Raw genomic sequence first — 24,712 nt, forward strand, 5'->3', positions numbered from 1 at the left:
CACTCTCACCTGGCAAGAGATGGAATTTATTCCCCCTCCCCTCCAGCCAGTGAGGGGAGAAAAGAGGCAAAATGGCATGTACCTCCCCCAGGTCATTTTATACACCTGCCTGCTGGCTCTGAGCACCTGCAGAGTGAACAGCTGTGCTCCATGGGCTTTGGATCTGGCCACTGCTCTAGTGAGGCTCATTTGCACCCCCTTTGCCTCCTCTCTCTTTAATTTCCCCCAAATACTGGCATCCTGAGCCTGAGGAGTAATAATATACCAGTGGGATGGATTTTTTGTTTTTTAAGGCAATAGAATGTACCACTGTGCAGGGGGATGGAGGGGGAGTCTTTAAAAATATGAATTAAGTCTCTCTCCCTCCAACCCTTCCCTCAGATCTCCACACATGTGATTGAGATTTGGCAAATCTCATTAGTGTGAAGGAAGATGTCCTAAAACCAATGAGGTTAACTTTGAAAACCTCTTCCTGTCTAGAGCACCAGGAGACTTCGTCTCTAGTCTGTATAAACTCACTGTGGGGCTTCGGGCAAGTCACGTAGGCAACAGGCTCAGAAGGGAGCTCTGATTCTTATTTCTTGGTGCTTCAGATTTCAGTGGCCCAATCTGAATCATCTTGGATCTGATGTTCAGAGGTGCTGAGCATCCACAGTTCCCAATCACTTCATCTGGAGGTGTGTGTGTGTGTGGCACGTCCGCAAATCAGGGCCTAGGTGTCTCAGTATATGCTTTTCTGAACCTTAATCTCTCTGCCTCCATTTCCCCATTGGGATGATGAAGTCTGTTCTCCCTCAGTCCTACCCATTTTGAGGCCTGCACTTTGTAGGTCCATTAGAAGTACTAGTTGGTATTTACAATCTTACTCATACTCCTTTAGAAATCTTCCTCCTTCAGATGTTCACAGGTCAAACAACCCTGTATAGAGTGGGGGTGTGTGTGTGTGTGAGAGAGAGAGAGACACCAGGAAAGAGCATAACAAACCAAGAAGGCAATGGGAATAAATCTAGACTCGTGTTACTGATGTGCTGTCCAGTCATGCAGACTCACCAGATTGTAGACTAGATGCTGTCATTAATCTTCAAGAGTGCTCCTCACTAGCTACACAGCTGGATAAATAGTTTCCTGCTTTAGATTAAGTTGATTAACTTATTTAAGCAATTTAATATAATACATCTTTGCAAATGCAAAATGTAAGATTTTTCTTTTTTAGGAGGCATTCTTCTCAAGTTTTCTCTAGCGTGGTACATTCTGGTTCCTGCTCTCTCTCTCTCTCTCTCTCTCTTTCTCTCACTCACACACACACCCCCACCCCATGGTTTGTTCCTGTCTTTGTGTCCTAGTTGTTGTGGCAACTCTCTCTGTCTCTGTGACTCTGTGGATTTCCATGGCATAATTGCTGTGGTTGCTATGGTACCATGGTGTGCTGTATGTACAGGTCACGTTCCTGGGACAGGGAGGATTGTGCCAGGGGTTGACTTGGGCTTGATGGTTGAAGAAGGAACTCTTAATATCCTGATCACATATAGCACCATAGATGCTGCAGATGGAAAAGCCCTGCTAGTTCACCCACCACCTGGTGATTTCTTGCACTGATAATGGATGGATAGCAGAGGTCTGGGCTGGTAGCTACTGCTCTATGCTGCTGCATGGCCAGAAACCTGGGGTTGAAGATCCCTCTGCACTTCTGCTGAGTTTAGAGGTTTTGCAGGTGAAGAAGCACTTTTCTTTGGATGGAGCTGACCTGAGTTTTGGGCTACAGCTCCCCTCCCCTCTTGCTAATGTAAATTCCCTTTGTGTATGTTTGTATTGCTGGCTGTGGGGCAGGAAGTGAGGGAGCTGGAGGAAGGGCATAGGTAGCAGTATGTTCTCAGGGGTAGCAGTCTAGTTGGCTATGCAGTTCATGGTGGGAATTCAGCTGCCGAGGTGTACCTCCTCAGTCACTTCTTCCTCCAGTTATAGTACAGGGGTTTCTCCAGGCACCTCCCCCTGGAGCATACAGGGTCACTGCTACCACACAAACTTAATTCCTGGTCTTCCTATAAATATCCTGAGTAGGCAAATCTCCCAATGCAGCTTGTCAGGAGCGGGGAGGGGCTCTGTGTGCAGGGCGTGGCTGGCATGGGTTTGTATACGATGGGCAGGCTGAGGCACATTCCAGTGTAAGCATATGTGTATTGACCAAGGGTTTAGCCAGGGCTGTAGCTCTGTGCACACCGATACAATCTGCTCCTCGACCTGAATCAACCCTTTGGAGACTCTGTAATTGAACATGTCCTCCTGAGGACTTATTTGGGCTGGTCCTCAGGATGTTGGCATTTTCCAAAGGGTTAAGCTGCTGGAGCTGAGTGGAAATTGCCCAGGCACAGCAACAACGGTGGCGGGGAGGCAAAATCAATTTTGCTGAGTGGCAAAGGATGCCCTTGGGAGTGGATGGCTGCCTGGTCCAGAAAGCAAAAGCACATGTGCATGAGCAGCACCCGTGTTAGGAGGCAGTGCTGTCAAGTGGCTTTGTATGGTGGTTAGAGGGCAGTGTTTTTCCCCTCTTGCTTCTATTACCATGGGAACGTGGGTTCTGCCATAACTCGGAGAGGGGACACCATCCCGCCAGGACTATGCTGAAGCCTAAAAATGCCTGACCCTGCTATGCTTTGGAGCCTGGCCCAATATCCATGCATCGCTGAGGTAACTGGTGAGATCAGTGGCCCATCAAATCTGGTTGGTACCCCAGCCCCTTTTTCTCCCTACCCAAATGGGTTCAGGCTGTGCCACTGCGACTCTATGGGTGCAGTGTTACACTCCTGGGAGCAAAGTGGGAAGTCCTTGTGAGTCACAAGAGCCTCGCTACCCCCGCTCAACTGTTCAAGGACTGGGGGTTGTTAGAGCCCCATCCTTCTGCCACTGAAGTCAATGGCAAAACTTGTATTGGCGCTGTTGGGAGTGGGATCTGGCCTATCCCAGAGTGATTCATAACAGGGCTTAACACCCTTTGGAACCCATTGGGCTGTGAGCTCCTGCATGTGTGTGTGAGAGAGGTGGAGGAAGGAATGCTGTAGTCTGCTCATCTCACGCAACACCTGCCTCAGCCCTTGAGGACAAACTAATCAGGGGACCAGGTTATTCCCTCTTCCCCACTGGAAACTCTGTCCTGAATACTGAGGTAGCTCCACCACATCCTCACTGCTGTTCTTTAACAGCAGCAGCGACCCCTCTCTCCTCCCCGTGGAGCAACAAATGCCAGAAACTGCAGCTCCCTCTCACATCCCTCCTGGATCGGGCAGCTGGCTTGGCCATGACAGTCTCTGGTTCTTTTGGAAGTAAACTAAAACCTTAAGTATTTTTACAACTCTGGTGTGGTTCCCGCCTGTCTGACTTGTGTCGACTTCTGTAACACTGGCAATAAACCGTTCAAAGTGACTTTCCCATGAGCCCTGCCTCTTGCGTCTCTCTTGTGTGGTGACTCTTTCATCTGCCTGACATGAGCAGGGTCCTCACTGCAGGACTGTCCCCAGGATCCTTAGAGCTGCAGCAGGAGAGCAGTATCTGGCTCCCCTTCTGTTACTAGCCCCTGCTAGCTGTTGCTGGGCTTGGCTGCAGTGGGTTGCACGAGTACCGAGGTACAAAGCACACAGCGCTCCATGGCCACATTTAATATTTTAATGTTTGTTTAAATAAATTTATTTTAAACACTTGAGATCAATTGTACAGGAGCTGCCTGGCTCTATTGTAGATGTGACCAGAGCCACCTGTCTCCTTGGTCACTGACACATCCATCCATGTTCAAACACACAGCAATAACTCTGACACACACATTCCTGCTTCATCATGGTAGATATCAGCTGTGGACAGTACAAGGCAAGTCCTCCTGCACCCCATGGCAGGGGGGAAGGCAGAGGGGAGTGCTCATAGGTCCAGCCACCTCGTGGCTAGTCAGAGGTAAAACACGAAGGAGGCGTACTCCCTGTTTTGTAGCCCTCCAGGGGCTACTGAATGCTCTGTCTCCTGTTGTGAGAAGGGAGAGCTCCCTCTTCATGCCCTCTCCACCTGTCACAGTGAGATCAACCCAGTGGGGTTACAAATACAGAGTTAGGAAACAGAGATGGAAAAAAACCAGAGATGCTAAATTCTAGACCAACACTTATTCCCATCTTCCCTCTCACATAACAGCATGGCCCCCAGTGCACTCCCTGTTCAGGCAGTGGTGACACAGCTGGGATGGGGTGCTCCTCACGCTTGTGTGCTGATACAAGCCACACCAGGGCATGGTGGTCAGGACTCAGATGGGTAGATTCCCCTTCTTGGCTCCTCCTCATGCTGGCAGAGTGGCCCTCTCAGCTGCTATGTGCCCTGGGGTGTGCAGACCCTCCTCTAGCCCTCTGGGAGGGGTCTGACAACTAGCACCTGGTGAGGATTTCCAGGGGGCAGGACGAGTGACTACAGGGCTCTAGGCACAAGGGGTGCACACAAGCGCTTCCTAGGAACATACCCATGGGGTGTGGTCAAACAGAGGCTCTTCCTCTCCTGTAAGCTGCTGCTCAGGCAGGGCACAGGCTCTCACCCATCCTAACCACTGCCAAGGAGCCCAGTCCTGCCCCTTCCCTCCACACTTGCATTTGGGCCCTTGCCCATATCAGTGCAGTAGAGCAAGGCCAGCGCTAATAGGAGGCAGCCAAGCAAAGTCACCCGGGGCCTGCTGCTCCGAGGCACTGGGCCGGTGCACACCATGCGCTCAGCCCGTCGGCACAGCAGGGCCTGGGGGACTGGTTAGGCCCCGCAAAGTCAGAAGTGGCTTTTGAAAAGGGGGGTACAAGCCCATCCCCTTCCCCCCATGGTGCTGCCTCACCACTGCTGCTGTCGCTGCCAGGCCAGGGGGAGGCCTGGGGGCAGGGAAAGGCTAGAACTGGAGGCCTGGCTCAATCTTTGCTTTTGCCAAGAATGGTAGCGTAGCAGAGTGGGCCCTGCTCTACCCCAGCCAGGCTGGCTGCTTAAAGCCAGCCCAGCCTCTCCACTTTACACAGCCCCAAAAGCAGGGCTGCGACAGCCCCAGCATTGGCCAACAGTGCGGTTTGGAGGAGGGGCCTCCAGAGCAAATACATGAGCCTTTACAGGCAGAGCTGAAAAGCCTGGTGCTGTGGCTGAGAGGTGTAATGAACTCCCCTCCGCTGCAGACTGGCATGGGAGGAAGCCCACCACATGCTGAACTGGCCCCTAATATGGTTTGGGCTCTAACAGAGAGGAGGCCTAAGGGTAGCCCAGGGCTGGCATGGCATCACCTATTACAGTGGTTCTGAAACTGTGATTCACGGAGCTGCATCTGCTACCACAAGGAAGCATTATTCAGGCGGCAGGTGCTGAACTGTGCATTAACGGGAGCCCAGGGCAGGCCGCTATTGGCCTGGTTTTCAGCAAGGCCAAGCGCCCACAACTCCATGTGAAGCTTAGCACTGCTGAGGAAAGGCCCTTTGGGTTCCCAGCTGAGTAGGGAAGCCAGCGTTGCCCACCTTGCAGTAGAGGTCCCCTGGGAAGGTGACCCCAGGCGAGTCCCAGGTGGGTGCAGGGCAAAGCACAACGGGGTGGGGAAGGTGCGTAACCCTGTACAGATAAGCTCCTAAATGGGGAAAGCAGCAGCTGGTTCCTGTAAAGTCACCCACTTTGCATCTCTGCTCCCACTGCACCTATCCCCAGGAACAGTCACCACGCACAGAGCGGCAGCCTCGGGCAAGTTCTCCCAGCTCCCTTCCTCAAACGCTGAGCACAGGGTCACCAATAGACATTCCATTCCCAAAGAAGCAAAGGCCCCATTTTCAGGGTGGCTGAGCACCCAGGGATCCCACTGATTTCAAACTGGTGTCACAAGGTGCTCAGCCTCTCTGAAAAGCAGGCTGCCCGGAGCCTGCTGCTGAGCGCAGCAGAGTAGGGGAGCCACACAACAAGTGACCCCCTAGCTGAATCTGTATGTTCAATCCACAGACAACGTGGGCTCTAAAAGGATGAGCCCACCCCTGCCGCCTGAGCTGAGACCTGGAAATTGGGAGCCTGCTCTGTTAGCTAAGTAGCAGGAAGAGACTCTGAAACCTCTATGTGTGGTCTTGCCCCTACGAAGAGGCAAAGAGCCACTCTGGTTCACAGGGGCAAGAGAGAGCAGCAATCAAAATGAAAATCTAAAGAGAGAAGGAAAAACAGAAGTCAAAAAGAGCAGGAGAGAAAGAACGGAAAGAAAAGAACTAGCAGCATGGCCTGAGGAACCCTAGGCAGATGGGCACCTGCCTCCTTAAAGGTGACTGGCAAAACTGGAGGGGGCAAATTAGAGCTGTTCTGTGCTTTGTTTCCTGCTGGGTAAAGAAGGCTTGAAAGGGTTGGGTTGTTTTTTTAAAGGGGTGGGGTTTTTTTGAACTAGAAATCCAGCTCTTGTCTAGGCTGGCAGTCCCAAGGGTGTCTGGTGATGTCATCACGTCACAGCTTCTCCAGACAGGAAGACTTGAGCAATTGAGGGAGAAAAGGGCATAACAGTCAGACTGCTGAAACTGCCAGAGGTTTCTTTCTTAAACTTAATACCCACCCAACTCCAATGCCTAATTAACTCATGGTTAAAAGAGTGCGTCTTTGTTAAAGTTTCCACTTCCCAACCTCTTCAATTGAGGCGCTAAGGGCAGAATAAACCCCCATAGATCTCCCAGAAGTCCTCCAGCAAAATCTGAGATCAGCCACAACATTCCTGATGTTTCTAGTGTAAACAAAAACCCAGTGCATCCTTTTTCTATATATATGAACACTAAAGAAATAATGGCCTTCTTTATATACCTCACCAAGCTGGAAAGGGCACAAGCTCATAAGAAGAGCCATAATGGGTCAGACCAATGGTCCATCTAGCCCATTATGTCTTCCAACAGTGGCCAGTACCAGATGTTTCAGAGGGAATGAACAGAACAGGTAATCGAGTGATCCATCCCCTGTCACCCACTCCCACCTTCTGGCAATAAGAGGCTAGGGCCACCCAGAGCATGGGGTTACAGCCCTGATCATTTTTTAAAACCCTCTGCAGGTCACCTTTAAGGATTGGTCCACTGTGAAGCCATCTGAGAACACCTGACATATTGGGGTCCCAGTCTCTGCTTCCTAGTTAAAGGTGCTAACTGATGAGGAGTGCATCCCTTGTGCAAATACGTTGAGAGAGAGAGAGAGACTGTAGTGACTGGCCCCTACAAATGCCTCATATCAACAGAGCAGGGAACCATCTCCCACCAAGAACTGAAAAGGAAGAGAGTCTGTTTGGTGTCAGGGAGGAGTCTGGTCCCACACAGCCCACCTGTAAGTTGGGGTAGTGGAAGGTTAATAACCCCCATCCCTATCCCCCCCTCCACCACCTCAGTTTAAATCCTTCCCTCACAACCAACTCTGGAAAGCTTTCGTCAAAGGGCCCTGCGCAGAGTCCTCAAATGAAGGTGGTTTTCATGATGTGGGATCTTGGGAGGTGGGTTGCTGGAGAAGGGGTATCAGAGTCATGATTCATTAGCTCTCTCAGGAAAAAAGATCTCCCGGCACCTCCTGACTGTGTCCTGGGGAGACTGGATGCTGTGGCCCACTGTCCGGGGGTCATCATAAATTTCATAATCATTCCCTCCCTGTAGGGGGAAAAGAAAACAGGGAGAAGGGTAGTAATCACAACCATAACCCCCTCTCTAGCTATAGTTTGCTTTATCTTACACAACCTCCAATGCACTGGAGACTCTGTAGAAGGGTCATTCATCTGCCACTAAAATGCGGCCACCTCTGCAGCTGAAGGGGAACGTGGCATCTCATAACAGGCTACTAGCATTTGCTTGAAACACCCGCCTCACGTGGTTCGCAGGTTTTGATCCTGCTGAGAAAAGGTTCCATGGGGTTTGCTGATTCAGTGAAGCAAGTGACTCATTGCCCCATGCAGCTCTAAGGAGGTGGGAGCGGTAGGGTGAATGTGAAAAATCGGGACAGGGAGTGGGGAGTAATAGGAGTCTAGGTAAGAAAAAGACTCAAAAATCCCTATAAAATCGGGACATCTGGTCACCCTAGGGAGTGGCTCTAGGGAGAGAGAGGATTAGGGTCTGGGCTGAGGCGCTACTGTCAAATCTGTAGTGGGAACGGAGCTAATTTTTATCATCTTGCTGCTGCCAACAAAACCAAATGCAAAGCCTGAGAAACAGGGGAATATGGGTTGCTGCAGCGTGTGAACTGTGCTAATGGAGTAGGTGGGAAAGGTCCCTGCTTACACCGCTGTTCTGCAGCTACAACACTGTGGAGCAGTTTAGGAGAGGAGGTGAAGAATACCACATCCATCTGAAATGATGGGAGAATTTTAGAGCAGTACAATGTAGTTACCCACACCGGAGCTTGGCTAACACCCATCCCCCTACGTTGGTGGAGATGCCCGAGTCAGCTTATTGCAGCAGGTACGGATCATCCTGTAACTGACTCCAGAGAGTAGGCAAAACCGTTCCTGTTTACACTGAAAAGCCTCTGCAGAAGTGGGCGAGGTTTTGGTTTACATCTCATTGGTTACATGGCACCTTCAGCAGCATAGCCCTTCCCAGACCTGTGCGGGGCCACCAGGTCAGCAATGACTCAGAAGGAAGAGCGCCGCCTGCTGAATCCCCAACACCACTTCTTACAGCACTCACCACCCACCCCCCGGAGATGCAAGTTCTGCTGGGACTGCAGCCTGCTATGGTACAGTTTCAGGCCCTCATTTGCACTAGAGAGACCCCCCCTCTCCCCACTAGAGGGCAGTCTTGCTTGATACCAATTCCAAAGGGAGTTAGGTGAAGTCCCTATAGCTGGAGAAGGATCCCCTGCTCTCTCCTCCGAGAGGCTGCCAGCCTAGAGGCGAGAAAGGCCCCTCCGCTCCCGGGATACTCACCGGGGTTGTCTCATTCCCGAAGAAGTGGATGGTGTCGAACTGCTCGTCGTTGAGGATGTCGAGGCAGTAGCGCTTGTCCCAGCCCTCAGGGAAGACATCAAAGCTGATCATACCACCTGCCAGCAGGAGGGAGGTTGTTAGGCGAGCAGGCTGGTGTTGGAAGGGTGTGGGGTGAATTCCAGACCTCGCTACCCTGGGGCAGAGGGGAATGTCTGTCCATGTGGTCCAGGCACGCGCCAGCCCAGCCATGGTGATCGAGTCTCTAATGCATATCAGGATGACAGCAGCTGCTGTTTCTATGGCAATGGGCTGTGATGGCATCAGCAAGGCCCTTGTGATTCCAGCCAAGGGCACAAGCAGGAACCAGTGAGGCTGGTGTGGGCGGGGGGAGGTCCTGCTTTGTTCCAGAGAAATCTGCCAGAGGTACTGTACCAGAGTGGTCTGTCCCCGTTCAGGTGTAGTGGGATCTGGGGCTAGCCAACCCTGTTCCATGACATGGCCCCTTTAAAGAACAGCTGTTTAAGGAGGCAGCAGAGAAGCTGGGGAATGGGGGCCAGGTGTTAGTCAGGGCGCTACCTCCTGATCCAGGATAAAACCCAGCTGTTGGCTGAGATGGGTGGAAGAAGAGAGACTGGAGCGAGCTTGGATCCTAGCAGGCAGGGGAACTTGACTCTGTGCACAGCCCATGGAGGAGCTGTGGAATCCCTTGGCCAGAGGAATGGTGCTGAGACACCAGGGTAAGAGAAGGCTTCAGGAAAAGACTCCCCAAGGGAGCCAGAACAGAGGTGGGCAAACTACGGCCCGCGGGCCACATCCGGCCTGTGGGACCGTCCTGCCTGGCCCCCGAGTTCCCAGCCAGGGAGGCTAGCCCCCAACCCCTCCCCTGCAGAGCCACGCTGACGCGCGGGCTGCACTCTAGGCAGCGGAGCGGCGCACTCCTGCCAATCAGAGCGGCAGCGTGTCTGGCTCTGGCCGGTGCGGCAGCCAGACATGCTGCTCTGCATGCTCTGCTCGGCATGGTAAGTCATAAGTGGGCCGGGGGGTTGTATAAGGGGCAGGGGTCCTGGGAGGAGTCACGGGTTGGGGGTGGTTGAATGGGGTGGAGGTTCTGGGGAGTGGTGGTCAGGGGACAGGGGAGGTTGGATAGGTGTGGAGTCCAAGGGGGTGGTCCCGGGCGGGGGGTCCTGGGAGAGGGAAGTTAGGGGACAAGGAACTAGGGGGGGTTGGATGGGGGAGGTTCTGAGGGGGACAGTCAGGGAGTGAGAAGTGGGAGGGGGCAAATAGGGGGAAGGGGCCAGGCTGTTTTGGGAGGCACAGCCTTCCCTACCCGGCCCTCCATCCAGTTTTGCAACCCCAATGTGGCCCTCAGGCCAAAAAGTTTGCCCACTCTGAGCCAGAAGCTGCTGTGGGAGTGACAGAGCTCCCTGGCACCAAATTAACTGGAGGGGGAACTGGGAACCTGAAGGCCTAGAGGGAGGGTGAAGCTGGAAACCGCAAGAGGAAAGGGCTTGGGCCTGAAAGGGCCAAAGGAGACTATTTCCTAAAGCCTTAACTGAAACCCAGGAAGGGGAATGTTACTGCAAGTATTCTGGGCTGCGACCAAGTTCTTGGAAGAACTAGGAGGGAACTAAGGGTTGGGCGCCTGCAGGGCCATGAGGGGGCGTGCTCTGGGACAGGCCCCTGCCACAGTACTTCCATGGCCCCATCCTCACAGTAACCAAGTCCCTCACAACTCCTCTACCTCACAGGGGTGTTGAGAAAAGTGCTAGCATCCCCTTTTACACAGGGGAGCTGTGGCAAAGAGACACTAAAACAACAAGGAGTCCTGAGGCACCTTAAAGACTAAGATTTATTTGGGCGTAAGCTTTGGTTTTTTACCCAAGAAAGCTTATGCCCAAATAAATCTGTTAGTCTTTAAAGTACCACCGGACTCTTGTTACAGACTAACACCGCTACCCCCGATACTTGACAGAGACACTAAGTGACTTGCTTGAAGGTCCCACAGAAAGCCTGGGGCAGACTAGGAATTGAACCCAGGTCTCCTAAATTCAAGGCTAGAGCCCTACCCATAATCCTTCCCTTTAATACATCCATATGTATTTAGGTATGGAAAATATTGTGTCAGCATGCTCTGTCTCTAAGCAGAGCTGGGCAGTGAGAGGGGCTCCTGGCACTGGCAGGGCTAGAAGAACAAATGCAGAGGGAACGATGGAGGGGCACTCAAGGACAGTGAGTTCTGTCTTGTTGTTGTTCAGTGGTGTGAGCGGGGGACTTGGTGCCAGGAGCTCCTGAGGCCTTCTGCCAGCTCTGTGCAAAACCCCTTTCAGGAGGAGTCCTTAATTTGTGCCTCCCCATTTTTCTGTACTCCAATCACTTTATGCCTTATTTTTGGAGGGGCTGAGCCCCCGCAGCTCCCATTATCTTCTGTGCTCGCTTACAATCCTAGCCTACTGCTGGCAGCTTACCAAAGTCATAGGAGAAAGGACCATTGTTCTGTTCTTGTTCCATGTGCGTTTGAGGAGAACAGGACTGCAATGCCTTTGCCCTTCTCTGCTATGACAAATGGTCTGTGCCAATGCTGGCAGGGATCACGAGATGTTCTTACTGGGGCAGCAAAAGAGGATGCTGCCTAGAAATGCAGGCTCGTTGGAGTGCAGAGTGTCGGGGATTCTGAATTACACACAAAGTGGACAATGAGGTGCCACCTCCACCATGCCCCCCATCTCTCATCTCCACTACACTCCTAGTAATGGGCTTTCCTTTTGAGGGGAGCCTTCCATTTTCAGTCATGCCTACCTTCCCTGCTGAATGGCTTTAAAGAATTCAGCCCTGTCACTCACCCAGCCTGATGGGTCTTTCCACTGAAGTGGAAGGTCAAGAGTGCTCCTCTCCTGCTGTGCTCCTCGAGAATGGCTGGGGGCTGAGCACTCCTGAAAATCTGGCCATTAAACTGCAGTTTCACTCTGATAAGTGACTGCATAAAATGGCATCACGGGCTCCACATTTACAGCCTCAGTGGCTCCAGATGCAGCTTTTCCTTCTAAATGGAGTAAAGGCAGTTTTCCTAACAGTCACCCCTGCAAACACAACCTGGGAGCTCAGGCTCAGGCTGGGCTCTTCCACTCTCCTGCACCAGTGGATTCAGTGGGATTACGTAGGTGGGACTGAAGGTAGAATTTGGCTCTGCAGTTGGAACTCAGTTAGCAATCCTGTTGCTGCTGTTTGAAATGGAACAAATTCAAGCTCTCTCTCCCATATCTGTGCTGGCTCAGTACAGCTAACAGGAGTAAAATATAGTTAAAAGTTAGTGTGTCACCAGCACATCTGAGTGATACCAGGGAAGCAGATCTACGGTTTTTGTACCACAATCACACTTTAAATAGGAAACAGGGTTTGAGATCTCTCCCCAGGGATGAACATGGGGAGTACACCTCCCAGGGATCTCCACAGGGAGTACACCTCTGCCATTCACTCAAGCAGATGATCTACCACTTTTAAGCAGGAAGCAGCTTGGCATCCTTCCCGTCCAAGATCCCTACAGAAAATTCATCTCACACAGGAAACCCCCCCAGTAGCTGTGATGCACTCTGCTCACCTCGAGAGAACCGTAGGCCTTTGCCAGCAAACTCCCTCTGCAGGGCTGCCACAAACTTCTCTCGGATCCTCTCTTTCTGCAGATGGGACGAACAGAAGGACAGCAGGTTTTGAATAACTTATTCTTGATAGGCCTCATTCCATTGACTGTCTAGATTCACCTACAGGCCTTGCAAGCCTCTCTCTCTGCATCACCAGGTTAGTTTCTCTGCTCTGATCCCAGTTTCCAGGCCCAAATTTCCTTGTTACCCTAGCAGCAATTACAACCTCTTTCCTCTGTCTCCTGTGCTGAGCACCTAGGGCAACTGCTGGGGGGACAAGGGGGATATTCAGCATGGGCTGTGGGGATTCAAAATGGACTCTGCTTTCATGCTACTTTAATTGCTCCCTGTATATGATCCCTCCCCCGGACCAGTCTCACACTGCTGTAGCCAGCCCACATTAGCCTTGGTCATGTCAGGATGGTCCAGGTCAGCTGTTGAGAAACCCCAAACCAAGCCCCTTCCTGCAGCCCCTCCCCCCCCTCCATTAGCTGATGCATTTCACCATCAATGTTACTCCCCCTTGGAGGTTCAGAGGCCCAGTTCAGGACCCAAAGTCCATAGTTCCCCACTTATATATCTGCCTTCATATCTTGATGTAGTCTGACCCCTTCTGCTCTTGAGGAGGGTAGAAAGAAGCCACCATAGATAGGTTGTTTCAGGCAGTATTTGCCAGGATCTCAGAGCTCTGTTTAGGAGACTGGTCCTGTTCTGGAAGGCCCACTGAGGAGACACCTACTCTGTTTGGGCTAGGGAATTGGGCTTTAGCAAAGCTTTTGATACGGTCTTCTACAGTATTCTTGCCAGCAAGTTAAAGTAGTATGGATTGGATGAATGTACTATAACGTGGATAGAAAGCTGGCTAGATTGTCGGGCTCAACGGGTAGTGATCAACGGCTCAGTGTCTAGTTGGCAGCCAGTATCAAGCGGAGAGCCCCAGGGGTCAGTCCTGGGGCCGGTTTTGTTCAACATCTTTATTAATGAGCTGGATGATGGGATGAATTGCACCCTCAGCAAGTTCGCAGATGACACTAAGCTGGGGGGAGAGGTAGATATGCTGGAGGGTAGGGATAGGGTCCAGAGTGACCTAGACAAATTGGAAAATTTGGACCAAAAGAAATCTGATCAGGTTCAACAAGGACAAATGCAGAGTCCTGCACTTAAGAAGGAAGAATCCCATGCATTGCTACAGGCAGGGGACCGACTGGCTAAGCAGCAGTTCTGCAGAAAAGGACCTGGACGAGAAACTGGATATGAGTCAGCAGTGTGCCCTTGTTGACAAGAAGGCCAATGGCATATTGGGCTGTATTAGTAGGAGCATTACCAGCAGATCGAGGGAAGTGATTATTCCCGTCTATTTGACACTGATGAGGCCACACCTGGAGTATTGTGTCCAGTTTTGGTCCCCTCACTACAGAAGGGATGTGGACAAATTGGAGAGAGTCCAGCAGAGGGCAACAAAAATGATTAGGGGGCTGGGGAACATGACTTACAAGGAGAGGCTGAGGGAACTAGGGTTATTTAGTCTGCAGAAGAAAAGAGTGAGGGGGGGATTTGATGGTAGCCTTCAACTACCTGAAGGGGGGTTCCAAAGGAGATGGAGCTGGCTGTTCTCAGTGGTGGCAGATGACAGAACAAGAAGCAATGGTCTTAAGTATCAGTGGAGTAGGTCTAGGTTGGATATTAGGAAACACTATTTCACTAGGAGGATGGTGAAGCTAGTTACGTAGGGAGGTGGTGGAATCTCCATCCTTAGAGGTTTTTAAGGCCCAGTTTGACAAAGCCCTGGCTGGGATGATTTAGTTGGGAATGGGTTCTGCTTTGAGCAGGGGGTTGGACTAGATGACCTCCTGAGGTCTCTTCCAACCCTGATATTCTATGAATGGGACATGATGTCAGTTGACACTGCTGCTTGGCTGTGACTGGAGATGGGCCCTGAGCTGTAAGTTCACTACCTAAATTGGGGGCTGCTGGCTTTGCAGTTCTGGTCTAAGACCATCTCTAGTCATGACAGTGAAGAAACACCATTGAAAATGAGAGACTCTTCTTGGGACACCTTCTCCAGCACAATATTGTACATAGGGAGCCTGCACCCCTACTTGGTAAGTGGCAGCAGATGAGGTCAGTTCTTTTATCTCATCTACATGTTTCCCATCCTTATCACAGTCTCAGTCTCCAGAGCTTATACAGGCAAGCCCGCAGGCACCAACACAGTCATTGGCATGGATAATACCATGTGCTGTGGTATTACATGGCCAGAAATGGTCAATGCCCCACAACTTAATGCTCAGTCATGGAGGAGGGGAGGGTGGATCTTGGCCAGTTACCTTGTCCAGCTCGGAGAATTCTATTCGCTCCTCCAGGGTGCAGCTTCGGCCAATGGGAGAGATGTTCAGCATTCCGTTGCGGAATTCTATGAAAGTCCCGCTGTGTGTGTGTAGATGTCCAGGTTTTTGTTTTTTTACAATTGGAAGGGAAAGAGAGAAGGAGCCATTAAAATAGGAGTGGCTTAAAATGTGTAACATAAGAAATGTCTGTAGGGACACTAGGTAGGCTAAAAATGACAACAGGATTATTCTCATGCTTCAGGTATCAAGTGCTCACGCTCTAAGCCCAGAAATAAACAACTCTCCGCTTTTGCCGCTACAGCGCAGCAAGGCACATCACTGGGATATTAACCACAGCCAAGCTTAGCTGATACACAGTTGAGGGGAGTTGCCCCAGAATGACAGGATGTCTTTAGAGAGAAGGAAACATGTCAACCCAATCTAGTCCAGAGCTCAGGGGGAGGGAGCAGTGTCTTGGAAGCTTAGATAATGCGAGAGCAAAGCTGATCTTGTGGTTAAGGCACTGAGACTCAAGTAATGTGGGTTCAATTCTTAGCTCTGCCACGGACTGTGTGTGATACTGGGCAAATCACAATCTTTGTGCCCCCTCTGTAAGAAGGGGATAACAATACTTCCACTCTTCCATCCCCTGGTTTGTCTACTTAGATTATCAACTCTTTAGAACAGGGACTGTCTCTTAAATTGTGCATTTGCAATGCCCAGCACAGCAGGACTCTGCTCTTGGGTAGGGCCTCTAGGTGCTATCAAAATACCGATAATGAGGCCAAGAACAAAGCTAGTGGATCTGCAATTCTAAATGGGAGAGTGACGTCCAACTGCCTGGATCTGAATGGTACAGAAACAGCAGTTGGGTAGGAGAGGATCATTACCGTTTCTTGGGCAGCTTCAGGAGGGCCATGTAGTTGAGACAGAAGTTGATCAGCTCCTGCAAAAGCTCCTCCCCCAAGTGATTCTGAATAGCCTGTGGGGGCAGGGGGAAGAAAAGGTTAGAGGTCAGATGAAGCCAAGGCTACCATCAACTTGCCACAAAGCACATGGGCTACAAAAGCCATCCAAGATGCCCACTATGGTAATGACTGGACAGAAGGAGTAGGGTGGCTTTGATAGGTGCTGGGGGGATTGGAACTGGCAGACCTCTGGATGGTGGCATATGGCTGGTTCCATCTGGTGCTGATGGAACTGAAGATGGACTTGGTGGAGGAGAGAGGGAAAGAGAGCCCCTGTGGCTTGGTGGGAGACATAGCAAGTGAGCTAGGCCTACCTGTTTGGCGAGCAGCTGCCCATTCTTGTACTGCACAGTCCCATTTTCCGCAAAGACGTAATCAAACTTGTTGATGACTGTGGGGAATGGGGGTGTGGGGCAGGGGAGAGCAAGGTGGGAAAAGGAGATGAAGGCGAGAGAAAAAACATTAGCACAACCTCGTCCACCACTTGGAGACGGAGCAGTGCGGAGTGATGGACGTTGGCTGGATTCAGAGCTCTTTGAGCCTTTACTCCATGGCCGTAGGCTGAGCGAACAGGCCTTGAGCCTCACAGCTCCCTGGATGTTATGCACATTTTACACACGGGGAACAAAGGCACAGAAAGGGGAAGTGACCTGCCCAAAGTCCTGCAGTGAATCAGTGGCAGAGTTCAGATTAGAGCTCAGGAATGCCAGACTCCCAGCCATGTGCTCATTCTCCTAGAGCAGGGGTGGGCAAACTTTTTGGCCCAAGGGCCACATTGGGGTTGCAAAACAATATGGAGGGCCAGGTAGGGAAGACTGTGCCCCCTCCCAAACAGCCTGCCCCCCACCCCTTATCCATCCCCTCCCACTTCCTGCCCCCTGACTGCCCCCCTAAGAACCTCCAAACCCATCCAACCCCTCTGCTCCTTGTCCCCAACCGACCCCCCTCCATCCACCCCCCCCGCCCCCTGACCACCCCCTTCCAGGACCCCTGCCCCTGACCGCCCCTTCCAGGACCCTACCCCTTATCCATCTCCCCAGCCCCTTTCGGAATGTGGCCCCGCAAACATGGGTGGAGGACTCAACAGGAGCAGGGGCAGCCGCACAGCCAGAGAGAAGCGGCGGTTTCCCCTTCAAAGGGCCGCTTCTCTCTGGCCGGCTGCGTGGCCTCCCAGTGCTCCCCCTGAGTCCTCCGCCTGCGTTCCCTGCGCTCCCGCCATCTGCACCGCCCGCATATGATTTCAGTGCAGCCAGTGTTGAGTTGCCCGAGTGCCCGGCCCTGGGTCCCCCTGTTGTTGGGGGGCCTTTGCCAGGGCACCCTGTGTTCACTTGGAGCCAGCCAGGATGCGGCGCTGCCAGCACAGCAAGCTGAGGCTGCGGGGGAGGAAGGACAGCCGGGGAGGGGCCGGGGCCAGCTGGGAGCTCAGGGGCTGGGCAGGATGGCCCCGCAGGCCAGATGTGGCTCGCGGTCCGTAATTTGCCCACCTCTGCCCTATCCACACCCCCGCCCTCTGACCACCACCCCGAACTCCTCTGCCCTCTATCCAACCCCCCCGTCCCCTGCCCCCTTACCACACTGCCTGGAGCACCGCTGGCTGGCGGCGCTACAGCCACGCAGCCGCCGCCACCGTGCAGCACAGAGACTGGGTCAGGCCGGGCTCCGCAGCTCGCTGCCCCAGGAGCTCGCAGCCCCGCCGCCCAGAGCATTGCGCCAGCGGCGGAGCGAGCGAGCTGAGGCTGCGGGGGATGGGGGATAGCAAGGGAGGGGCCAAGGGTGAGCCTCCTGGGTCAGGAGCTCGGGGGCCGGGCAGGACAGTCCCGCGGGCCGGATGTGGCCCGCGGGCCGTAGTTTGCCCACCCCTGTCCTAGAGTATCCTGCCTCCACTCCTTCCCATCCCCACCCTCACCCTCAGCAATGCACTTAGTGGTCATCTAACCCTAGCTTCTCCTCCAGCAATAAACAGATTGTTCCTGACCCTGTAATTAACTTCATGCTCCCTTGAGCCATGATTTGTGTCACCAGGCAGCCTCTCTTTGCTAAGGAGCTAGAAAGAGGATTTCAGAACTCTGCTGTAGATTTTATGCTGATATTAGAAAAGGGGAAAAAGAAAAGAGAGGACAGGACATCTGTCCCTTCCCCAGTCTTTCCTTCTCATCCAAGCACTCTGCCCAATCTCCCACTGCTATGCAGGACCTTCAGACCTCCAAAGCACAGAGCATGTCCAAGCATGGGAGAGAGTTTGTGCACATTCCCTTTCCATTTACTCGGGCTGTCAATGGGCTGTGGAGCTAATGGAGGTTACAGCTGATCAGACCTGAAGATGATAGGACTATATTTCTCATGGAGGTGGGTAAGAGGAGAAGGTAAACTCTAAATGGGCCTCTCTCTGTACTCCCATGCTCTTTGCAGGCCCATGACAGCTAAAAGCACATGCTGCAACTGCTGGAGCTGAAGACTCTACTCACAGGCTCCATGGCTCAGGCACAGAGGAAGGCACAAACATGGTTGGTTACATGTGCACCTCTGCTCTGTTACAGAAATCAGCTCTGCTGATGTGGATAGCTGCAGTTCTGGCTGTCGACTGAGCTGCTCCTGCTCTCAATGGCAACATTTCTGTTGGCTCCAGTGACTTCAATGAGAGTGGAGCAGGCCCTTAGGTAAAACTGCTCCGCTTCTAGCAAGAGCAGCTGCCTGGGGACGACTCTAAGCTCAGCAGCACGAGTAGCAATGGTAGCAGTGCAAGCTCTCTGTGGGTATGATTTTTATCATCTCTGTGGGTAGAATCAAACTCAGTGTTCAGGTGTCTACAGCTGCATGTAATTACCAACAGCAGACAAGGCAAACTACCTCCCTCTTGCGCACTCCTGTCCCTGTTCTTTCATTAGTTGTCCCCCGCAATTAGTGGGTTTCTGAGGTCCTGTAGATCCTCCCTTTTAGGCTGGCGGGATCCGTTAGCATGGGGCGGGCTTCTGCCCGCCCCGTTTCCCAGAAACCCAATAGATACATTCACATATAGAGAGAGTGAGGGAGGGAGAGAGAAATAAGATGAAAAAGAATTCAGTTCACTATACAGTTTCAGTTTGCACCAGTGGGAAATCCAGTTGAAATATATCCCTGCAAAGAAGAGTAGCCTGCCTCTCTCTCCCCCTGTTTCCCCCACCTCTTCCCACACTCTCCTGATCTGGGGTAAGGGGAGCGTCTCACCTTCATCCCCTTCTCCCAGCTGCTCAGCTATCTTGGAGTAGTCAGAGCCTCCCACCACGCCGATCTGGACTCTTTCACGCAGCTCCTGAAGGAACTTGTCCACTTCGGGCTCAATTTTCTAGAGGGGCAGGAGCGAGAGGGCAGGTCAGAATATAGCCAGAGTAATGGACAAGCTCTGGTCCCACTTACAGCAGGGCCTCCAACGGAAGGCCATTCCCAGCCAATAGTGACTGGTCCTTGACAGCGTTTCCCTGCTTGGTGAGCACCACTTTAGTCCAGGGCGGGGGGTGCATTGGAATTGTGAATAGCTGCATGACCCCAGATCTGTCTATCATCCCCTCCCCCTGCAGATGGGCTTCCATGGCTCTGAACGAAGTGGCAAGGGATTCTTTTAAAGCCACCTGCCTTCTCTCTGCTCTCACAGCGGCTTCTGTGAGGGGGATGTGGGAGCTGCTCACACATGGAGCTGCAGGCAGCATCCCATCAACCCACACTTCTCTTCTTTGCTTCTGCAGTGTTCAGCTCAGCCCTGGCAGCATGTGAGGCCTAGTCCCACGGCGATACGAATGGGTGCTGTCATCTTCCCAAGCCCAGCAGCACACAGTCATCTGGGGGGGGAATGGGAACAGGAAGGGGGTACCACCAGGGCATGGAGGAAAAAATACACTGGGAGCGGTGGAAAAATGATATGGAGGAAAGAAACAGTAAAGGACTGGTGGAGGGGGAAGAGACACACAAGGAAAGGAGTGCGTGTGTATCCCCCCGACACTTGTGAGGAATTATTAGTAAATTGGCACCCCATTCCCCCCTGTCCTGTCGTTCCATGTCTTTCCCCTCGCCCTGACACACAGTGGTAACATACACCCTTTTCTGTATTTAACTAAGGGGGTGGGAGGTGCCTATCCATCAATAATCCCTCACAAGTGGGAGAGATCCTACCCAGAACATTTGGGAACTGGGTAGAGAAGTGTCCTAAGGGATGGCTACCCCTGGGGACAAACCAAACTGCATCACAGAATTCACTGTAAGGGAGCTGGAGATGAAGCCATGACAGCAGGGTCCATAACGAGTCTCATAAGAGGTGGCAGTCAGGGGCCTGCTCTTGCTCCCTTCCCCTCCCGCTGAAGGGTTGCCCCATTACTGCCTAATCCTATTAACAGAATGCCATCTGAAGCAGCATAGGTCCCATCAAGCCTTTAACTGCCCCCTGCAGGTCTGGCCAGAATAGTCCCAAGCCATGCTGCTGCAGGAGAGGCTAGGCGTCCCACTGTTGTAGGGTTGGGCTACATGTGTCTGCCAGGAGCAGACTCTGCCACCACCCTTCTGTTTTATCTTCCCAAGATAAAGGTAGTTTGCTAAGGCTGGAGGGCTGACTCCACCCAGCAACAGCGCCTCCCCTCCTCCCCCTTCCTTTGGCCTGGGGACTTGTGTTCTCCTGTATCACTCGCTGACTGATGGGGTGATCTCCTACAGAATAACTAGCTTTAAAGGTCAGCATCTTTAATCACATGGATACTTTGCCCTCTTGTGCAGCACCTTCATGTGAAGATCCCAGAGAGCCTGACATGACAAACACGATTCTAGCCTCACAAGCTATTTGCAAGGTAGGGAAGTGTTACTGGTTTGTACCTATAGATCATGTCTCCACTAGAGAACTGACCTGGTGGGATGATGCTGGTCTAGACACAAACATTTCAACATGTCCATTCAGCATTGCATCCACACTGGTGCTGTTCTAAGCCACTTCCCCTGCAATGTCTTCTGGGTACCTATCCCACAGTTCCCAGCTCAGCTGCCAGCAGCAGTGGATTCTAGGAGATCTCAAAAGGTCACCAGTGGACCGTGGGCCAGTAGGGAGAGGACTATGTGGTCTGCTCTGGTGCTGTCCACACTGCTATCAAACCAATACCCGCTGAAATGATTCAGGGTAAATCCAATATTGTGCCCTGCTTAAAGCAAGTCATTTCTATTGGATAAACAGAGGCCTTCATCACGGGCCCCATTATGCTGGGCTTGCGCATCATGCGTGTGTACACACTAGGCTAATCCAAATGCATTTGGCTCACAGGTAAGCCATTGAGAGCACTTACGTGTTGTGGGCCCAACAGGTTTTACAAGCATGAAAGGGGGCCACACAGATCTTGGCCTGGTAAGTCCCTTTAGTATAGGCAAAGCCATAACATATAGATGGGTAAACTCAGTCCCACAGTGGACAAGGTCACAGTAAAAGAAGAGGGACATGGAGTTAGTCTGTGTGTGCGCGCAAGAGGCCTTCACTCTGCAGTGGGGCTCAGAATGGTTTATATGTAGATGCAGGGCCAGGGGCAGCACTTCATCCTGGAGTGGCTAAGGATGAAGGGATGTGGAGTACAGGTGGGATTACACTGGAAGAGCCAGATGCTTCTAGGCTTTGCCAGCTAGGCCCACCAGACCTGTTCTTGTTCCTTGCAAGGCTCCAGCATCCAGACTGTGAGGAGAAAGCAGGTGTCTCCCCTTTCCCTGCTTCTAATACTGAGCAGATGCTGTAAACTGGTTATTGCATAAGAAACATAAAGCAGGCAGCAACTGAAAGGAACTTTGACATATTAATCAGAGATTTTTTTCTATTTCCCCAAAAGCCAAAATAACTAGGATGCAGGGAGGAGATTTAACCCCAAAAGATATGTCTATGCTGCAATTAAAAACCTGTGGCTGGCTGGTGCAAACTGACTTGGGCTCAAGGGGTTCGAGCTAAGGGTCTAACTGCAGTGTAGATGGTTGGGCTAGAGAAAGTGGTAGGGTCCCAGAGCTCAGGCAGCCTGAATGTCTACACCGCAACTTAAGCAGCCCTTTAGCTGGAGCCCTGCGAGTCTGAGGCAGTTGGCATGAATCAACCCAGGGTGTTTAACTGCAGTGTAGACATACCCGGTCCCTAAGAGGCTGTTAGACCCTGTCATCTAGCCTGTTCTTGTCTCTAGGTGATGTAAAGATTTTGTCCCAGATATAACCAAAAAGGTGCCCCTACGTGGGCTGTGGGAGGGGCAAATGTGCAGGTCACTAGGCTAGTGGCCAGATCTCCTTCATCAAATATTACCAGAATAACCCTGTGTGTCCAGCCAGCTGGGCTGACACCTTGGGATGGCTGCCTATGAAAGGAGCATTATGGTTTAAGGTAAGGCTGAGAGACATCAGTCTGCAGCACAATATAAGCATACTGAATTGGCGGCTTTGAGAAACTTCTGCTTGGGGGGAGGCCTGGGATGGGAATAGCAGGGGATGCAGCACGTTCAGATCATGGCACATTGAAAGAACAGTGTGGGAGCATGCAGGGATAGCAAAGGTCAGAGCAGGACAGGAGTGAGAGCACTGGCAGCGCTATGCATGTCAATCTAGGACAGGAACAGCAACAGGAGAACATTAGCAGAGCTATGGGATCAGGAATGAAAGAGTAGGGGCTGCTGCAGGTCAGAGTGGTGCATTCTTAGAGCTGCATGAGAGGAAGCTTGTCCAGCCCCTGCCCAGGCCCATCTGCCCCTCACTTTTAGAAGCAATACATGCTCTCCATGTTAACTCACTCTACAACACAGAAAAGCTACAGTTAAATCCGAAGGGCCAAGGCAAAGAGAATCCCTGGTGCCAAATGGTTACGTGGCCTTGCACAGTCTCCTTCTTCCACCCACGGGGTATTTCATGGAAAGGCAGAGTAGGGCTCCAGACCTGCTAGAACAAGGCCCTGAGCTCGCACAACTGGGCTCCAACACACGGCAGCACTGGCTGGGGAGCGTTAGCATCCCTGGCGGTCCGACTCCCTCTAGCCAGCCACTGCCAGGCGGGGCTTAGGGGGCCTGTTGCCCAGAGGAGATGCCGCAGGAGGCAGGTGGTGGCTTCCTCAGTGGAGGGCGGCAGGGGCTGGGAGTCCGGGCTCCCCCCTCGCTAGATCCGACAGGCTCCGAGCTGGGCCATACGGCGCCTCTGCGCGGGTCCAGCGCCGGGCACCGGGCAGGGACTCCGCTCCCGAGCCCCCTGCGCGCGCCGCACCCGCGGCGGGACGGGGCGGACACCTCCCCGGCCGGCTCCTTTCCTGCTCAAGGGCGGGCGCGGGGCCCGGGGCGCGGGCAGGCCGCAGCCCCGGGGCAGGAGGGAGGGGCCCGCGCGCGGGTACCTGGCGAGCCGGCGTGAGGGTCCCATCCACGTCGAAGAGGCAGAGGACGCGCTCCCGGCTCGGCGGCTCGGGACCAGCCATCGCTGCGGCGCCGGCAGAGCCCCGCGCTGCAGAAGGCGCGCAGGGAGGGCGGGTCGGAGGCGTCGCCCCGTCCGGGCCAATCGCGGCGCACGGGCGGGATGGGATCCGGGGGCGGGGGCACAAGCCTGGCAGCACGTACACCCCGGGCCTGCAGCCGCCTCCTCCCTGCAGCCCCTCGGCGGAGTCCGCTGCGGCCGCCAAGGGAAGGTAGCAACCTCCTGCCCGTGCAGGGCGGCCACAAGGGGCGCGGGATCGCGGCCAGGAGCCCTGGGGGAGGAGGGACGATAAGGCTGCCGGGGCCTCCTGCTTCCCGGGCGCCTCTCCTGCCGAAGGCTCCCAGCAGCTCAGAGACCGTGGGACGTGTTTTATCCTCGCTCGCTACACAGTGGAGCCCCCCTTTCCCCTCCCCGCCGGCTTGGGTGGAATGGCAGGAGAAAATAAGGGCAGAATTTGGCGCGCCCACCACTAAAGTGCAGCCGTATCTGGGGTGGAGCGCGGTGGCTGTTGACCAGCCCACAGCAGCGCTGCACAAGCTTTCGGGCAGTAAATGAAAACGAAAGTTGCCGAATTTCTTTCTCTCTCTCTTCCACCTCCGTTTATTCAAAGTCTTTAAGCAATTGCACATATGGTAAATACAGCAGCTGTTCAGAGCTCAGCAAGTGCTTTCACTGTGACCGAGCAGCAGATTTTAGAACCTGTTTTTGCCAGGAGAGGGACTGTTAGAGTAGACATCAGTGTCATTTTTTTACCCTTTCTGAAAAGTACCCCAGGGGATAGTATCAGTTACGTTTAAGGTCACCCCTAGCTAGTAGCTACAGTTGTGTCACATACCCTTGGGCCTGGGGGGTTGCTGGAAAGAGGAATCTAATCCTTTGATGATCATGGAGGCTGGAAAATGATGGGCTAGGGATGACCAATCACTTATTCCCATTACAGTTAAATTAACTGCATTTGTAAACTGCGCAAGACAGCAGCTGCTGTGGATGCTGTGATGAGCCTGACGTAACCAGCCTTGTGCTTTACAGCCAAGCAGCTCCATCAGTGAGGAAAGTAAATCAAGATTTCATCTTAAAAAGCTACCCAATCTCACCGCTTCTGGGGTTTGACGTAACACCTGTCATCATGGTATCTATGTGCCACACCAAAACCCTGAACAAAAGGTGTTTTGCCTTTCCCAATTCCAGAGGAGCATGACTGCGTGTTTGATTGGATAGTATCAGTTCTGAGGAAGGCTTTATGGAAAAAGCACAGTTTGATCAGAACAACGCCTGGTTTGGCTTCGGTCTGGTCTCTGACAGAGATCTGCAGCTGGGGCTGTGCCACCAACACTGCTCTGTTCCCAGTGTCTGGGTTATCCATCTATATACAGATACTTACACAGGACTGAGTCACAACAGGAGCGGAGAACCTCACAATAATTAATGAAAACAACAAGGAGTCTGGGGGCACCTTAAAGACTAACA

At 52.7% G+C, this 24,712-nt stretch overlaps 2 protein-coding genes across 3 annotated transcripts in view; one reads left to right on the top strand and one right to left on the bottom strand.

Annotated features, from left to right (window-relative positions):
* Positions 1-3,643: 3,643 nt before the first annotated feature.
* On the bottom strand, positions 3,644-23,304 carry PMM1 (phosphomannomutase 1). 2 transcript variants are annotated; one of them, XM_039491464.1, is made up of 9 exons: positions 23,169-23,256; positions 19,433-19,635; positions 19,028-19,145; positions 16,138-16,214; positions 15,746-15,837; positions 14,856-14,955; positions 12,489-12,564; positions 8,894-9,009; positions 3,644-7,622 (listed from the first exon to the last, which is right to left on the bottom strand). In XM_039491464.1, exons 2-9 carry the CDS (start codon positions 19,487-19,489, stop codon positions 7,500-7,502), a joined length of 759 nt encoding a protein of 252 aa, XP_039347398.1. In that variant the 5' UTR covers positions 19,490-19,635; positions 23,169-23,256; the 3' UTR covers positions 3,644-7,499. The 2 variants fall into 2 exon arrangements, with proteins under 2 accessions (XP_039347398.1, XP_039347389.1); XM_039491455.1 differs by lacking the exon at positions 19,433-19,635 and having other exon boundaries at positions 23,169-23,304.
* XRCC6 (X-ray repair cross complementing 6) overlaps positions 9,276-24,712 on the top strand; it is a 61,233-nt gene continuing 45,796 nt past the window's right edge. Inside the window, exons 1-2 of the mRNA XM_039491415.1 lie at positions 9,276-9,630; positions 20,561-20,631. Coding sequence (XP_039347349.1) covers positions 9,579-9,630; positions 20,561-20,631 — 123 coding nt within the window. The 5' untranslated portion in view covers positions 9,276-9,578. The remainder of the gene's footprint in view (positions 9,631-20,560; positions 20,632-24,712) is intronic.

This window comes from Mauremys reevesii, linkage group 1, assembly GCF_016161935.1.
Source record: "Mauremys reevesii isolate NIE-2019 linkage group 1, ASM1616193v1, whole genome shotgun sequence".
Classification (NCBI taxonomy): domain Eukaryota; kingdom Metazoa; phylum Chordata; order Testudines; family Geoemydidae; genus Mauremys; species Mauremys reevesii.

Bases quoted from the DNA above. Each gene is read 5' to 3' on its own strand.
- PMM1 (XM_039491455.1), bottom strand. From the start codon at position 23,249: ATGGCTGGTCCCGAGCCGCCGAGCCGGGAGCGCGTCCTCTGCCTCTTC. The intron at 14,956-15,745 runs GTAATGATCCTC...ACACACACACAG, and splicing joins CTGAAGCTGCCCAAGAAACG to CGGGACTTTCATAGAATTCC. The intron at 12,565-14,855 runs GTAACTGGCCAA...TCCCATCTGCAG, and splicing joins AATTCTCCGAGCTGGACAAG to AAAGAGAGGATCCGAGAGAA.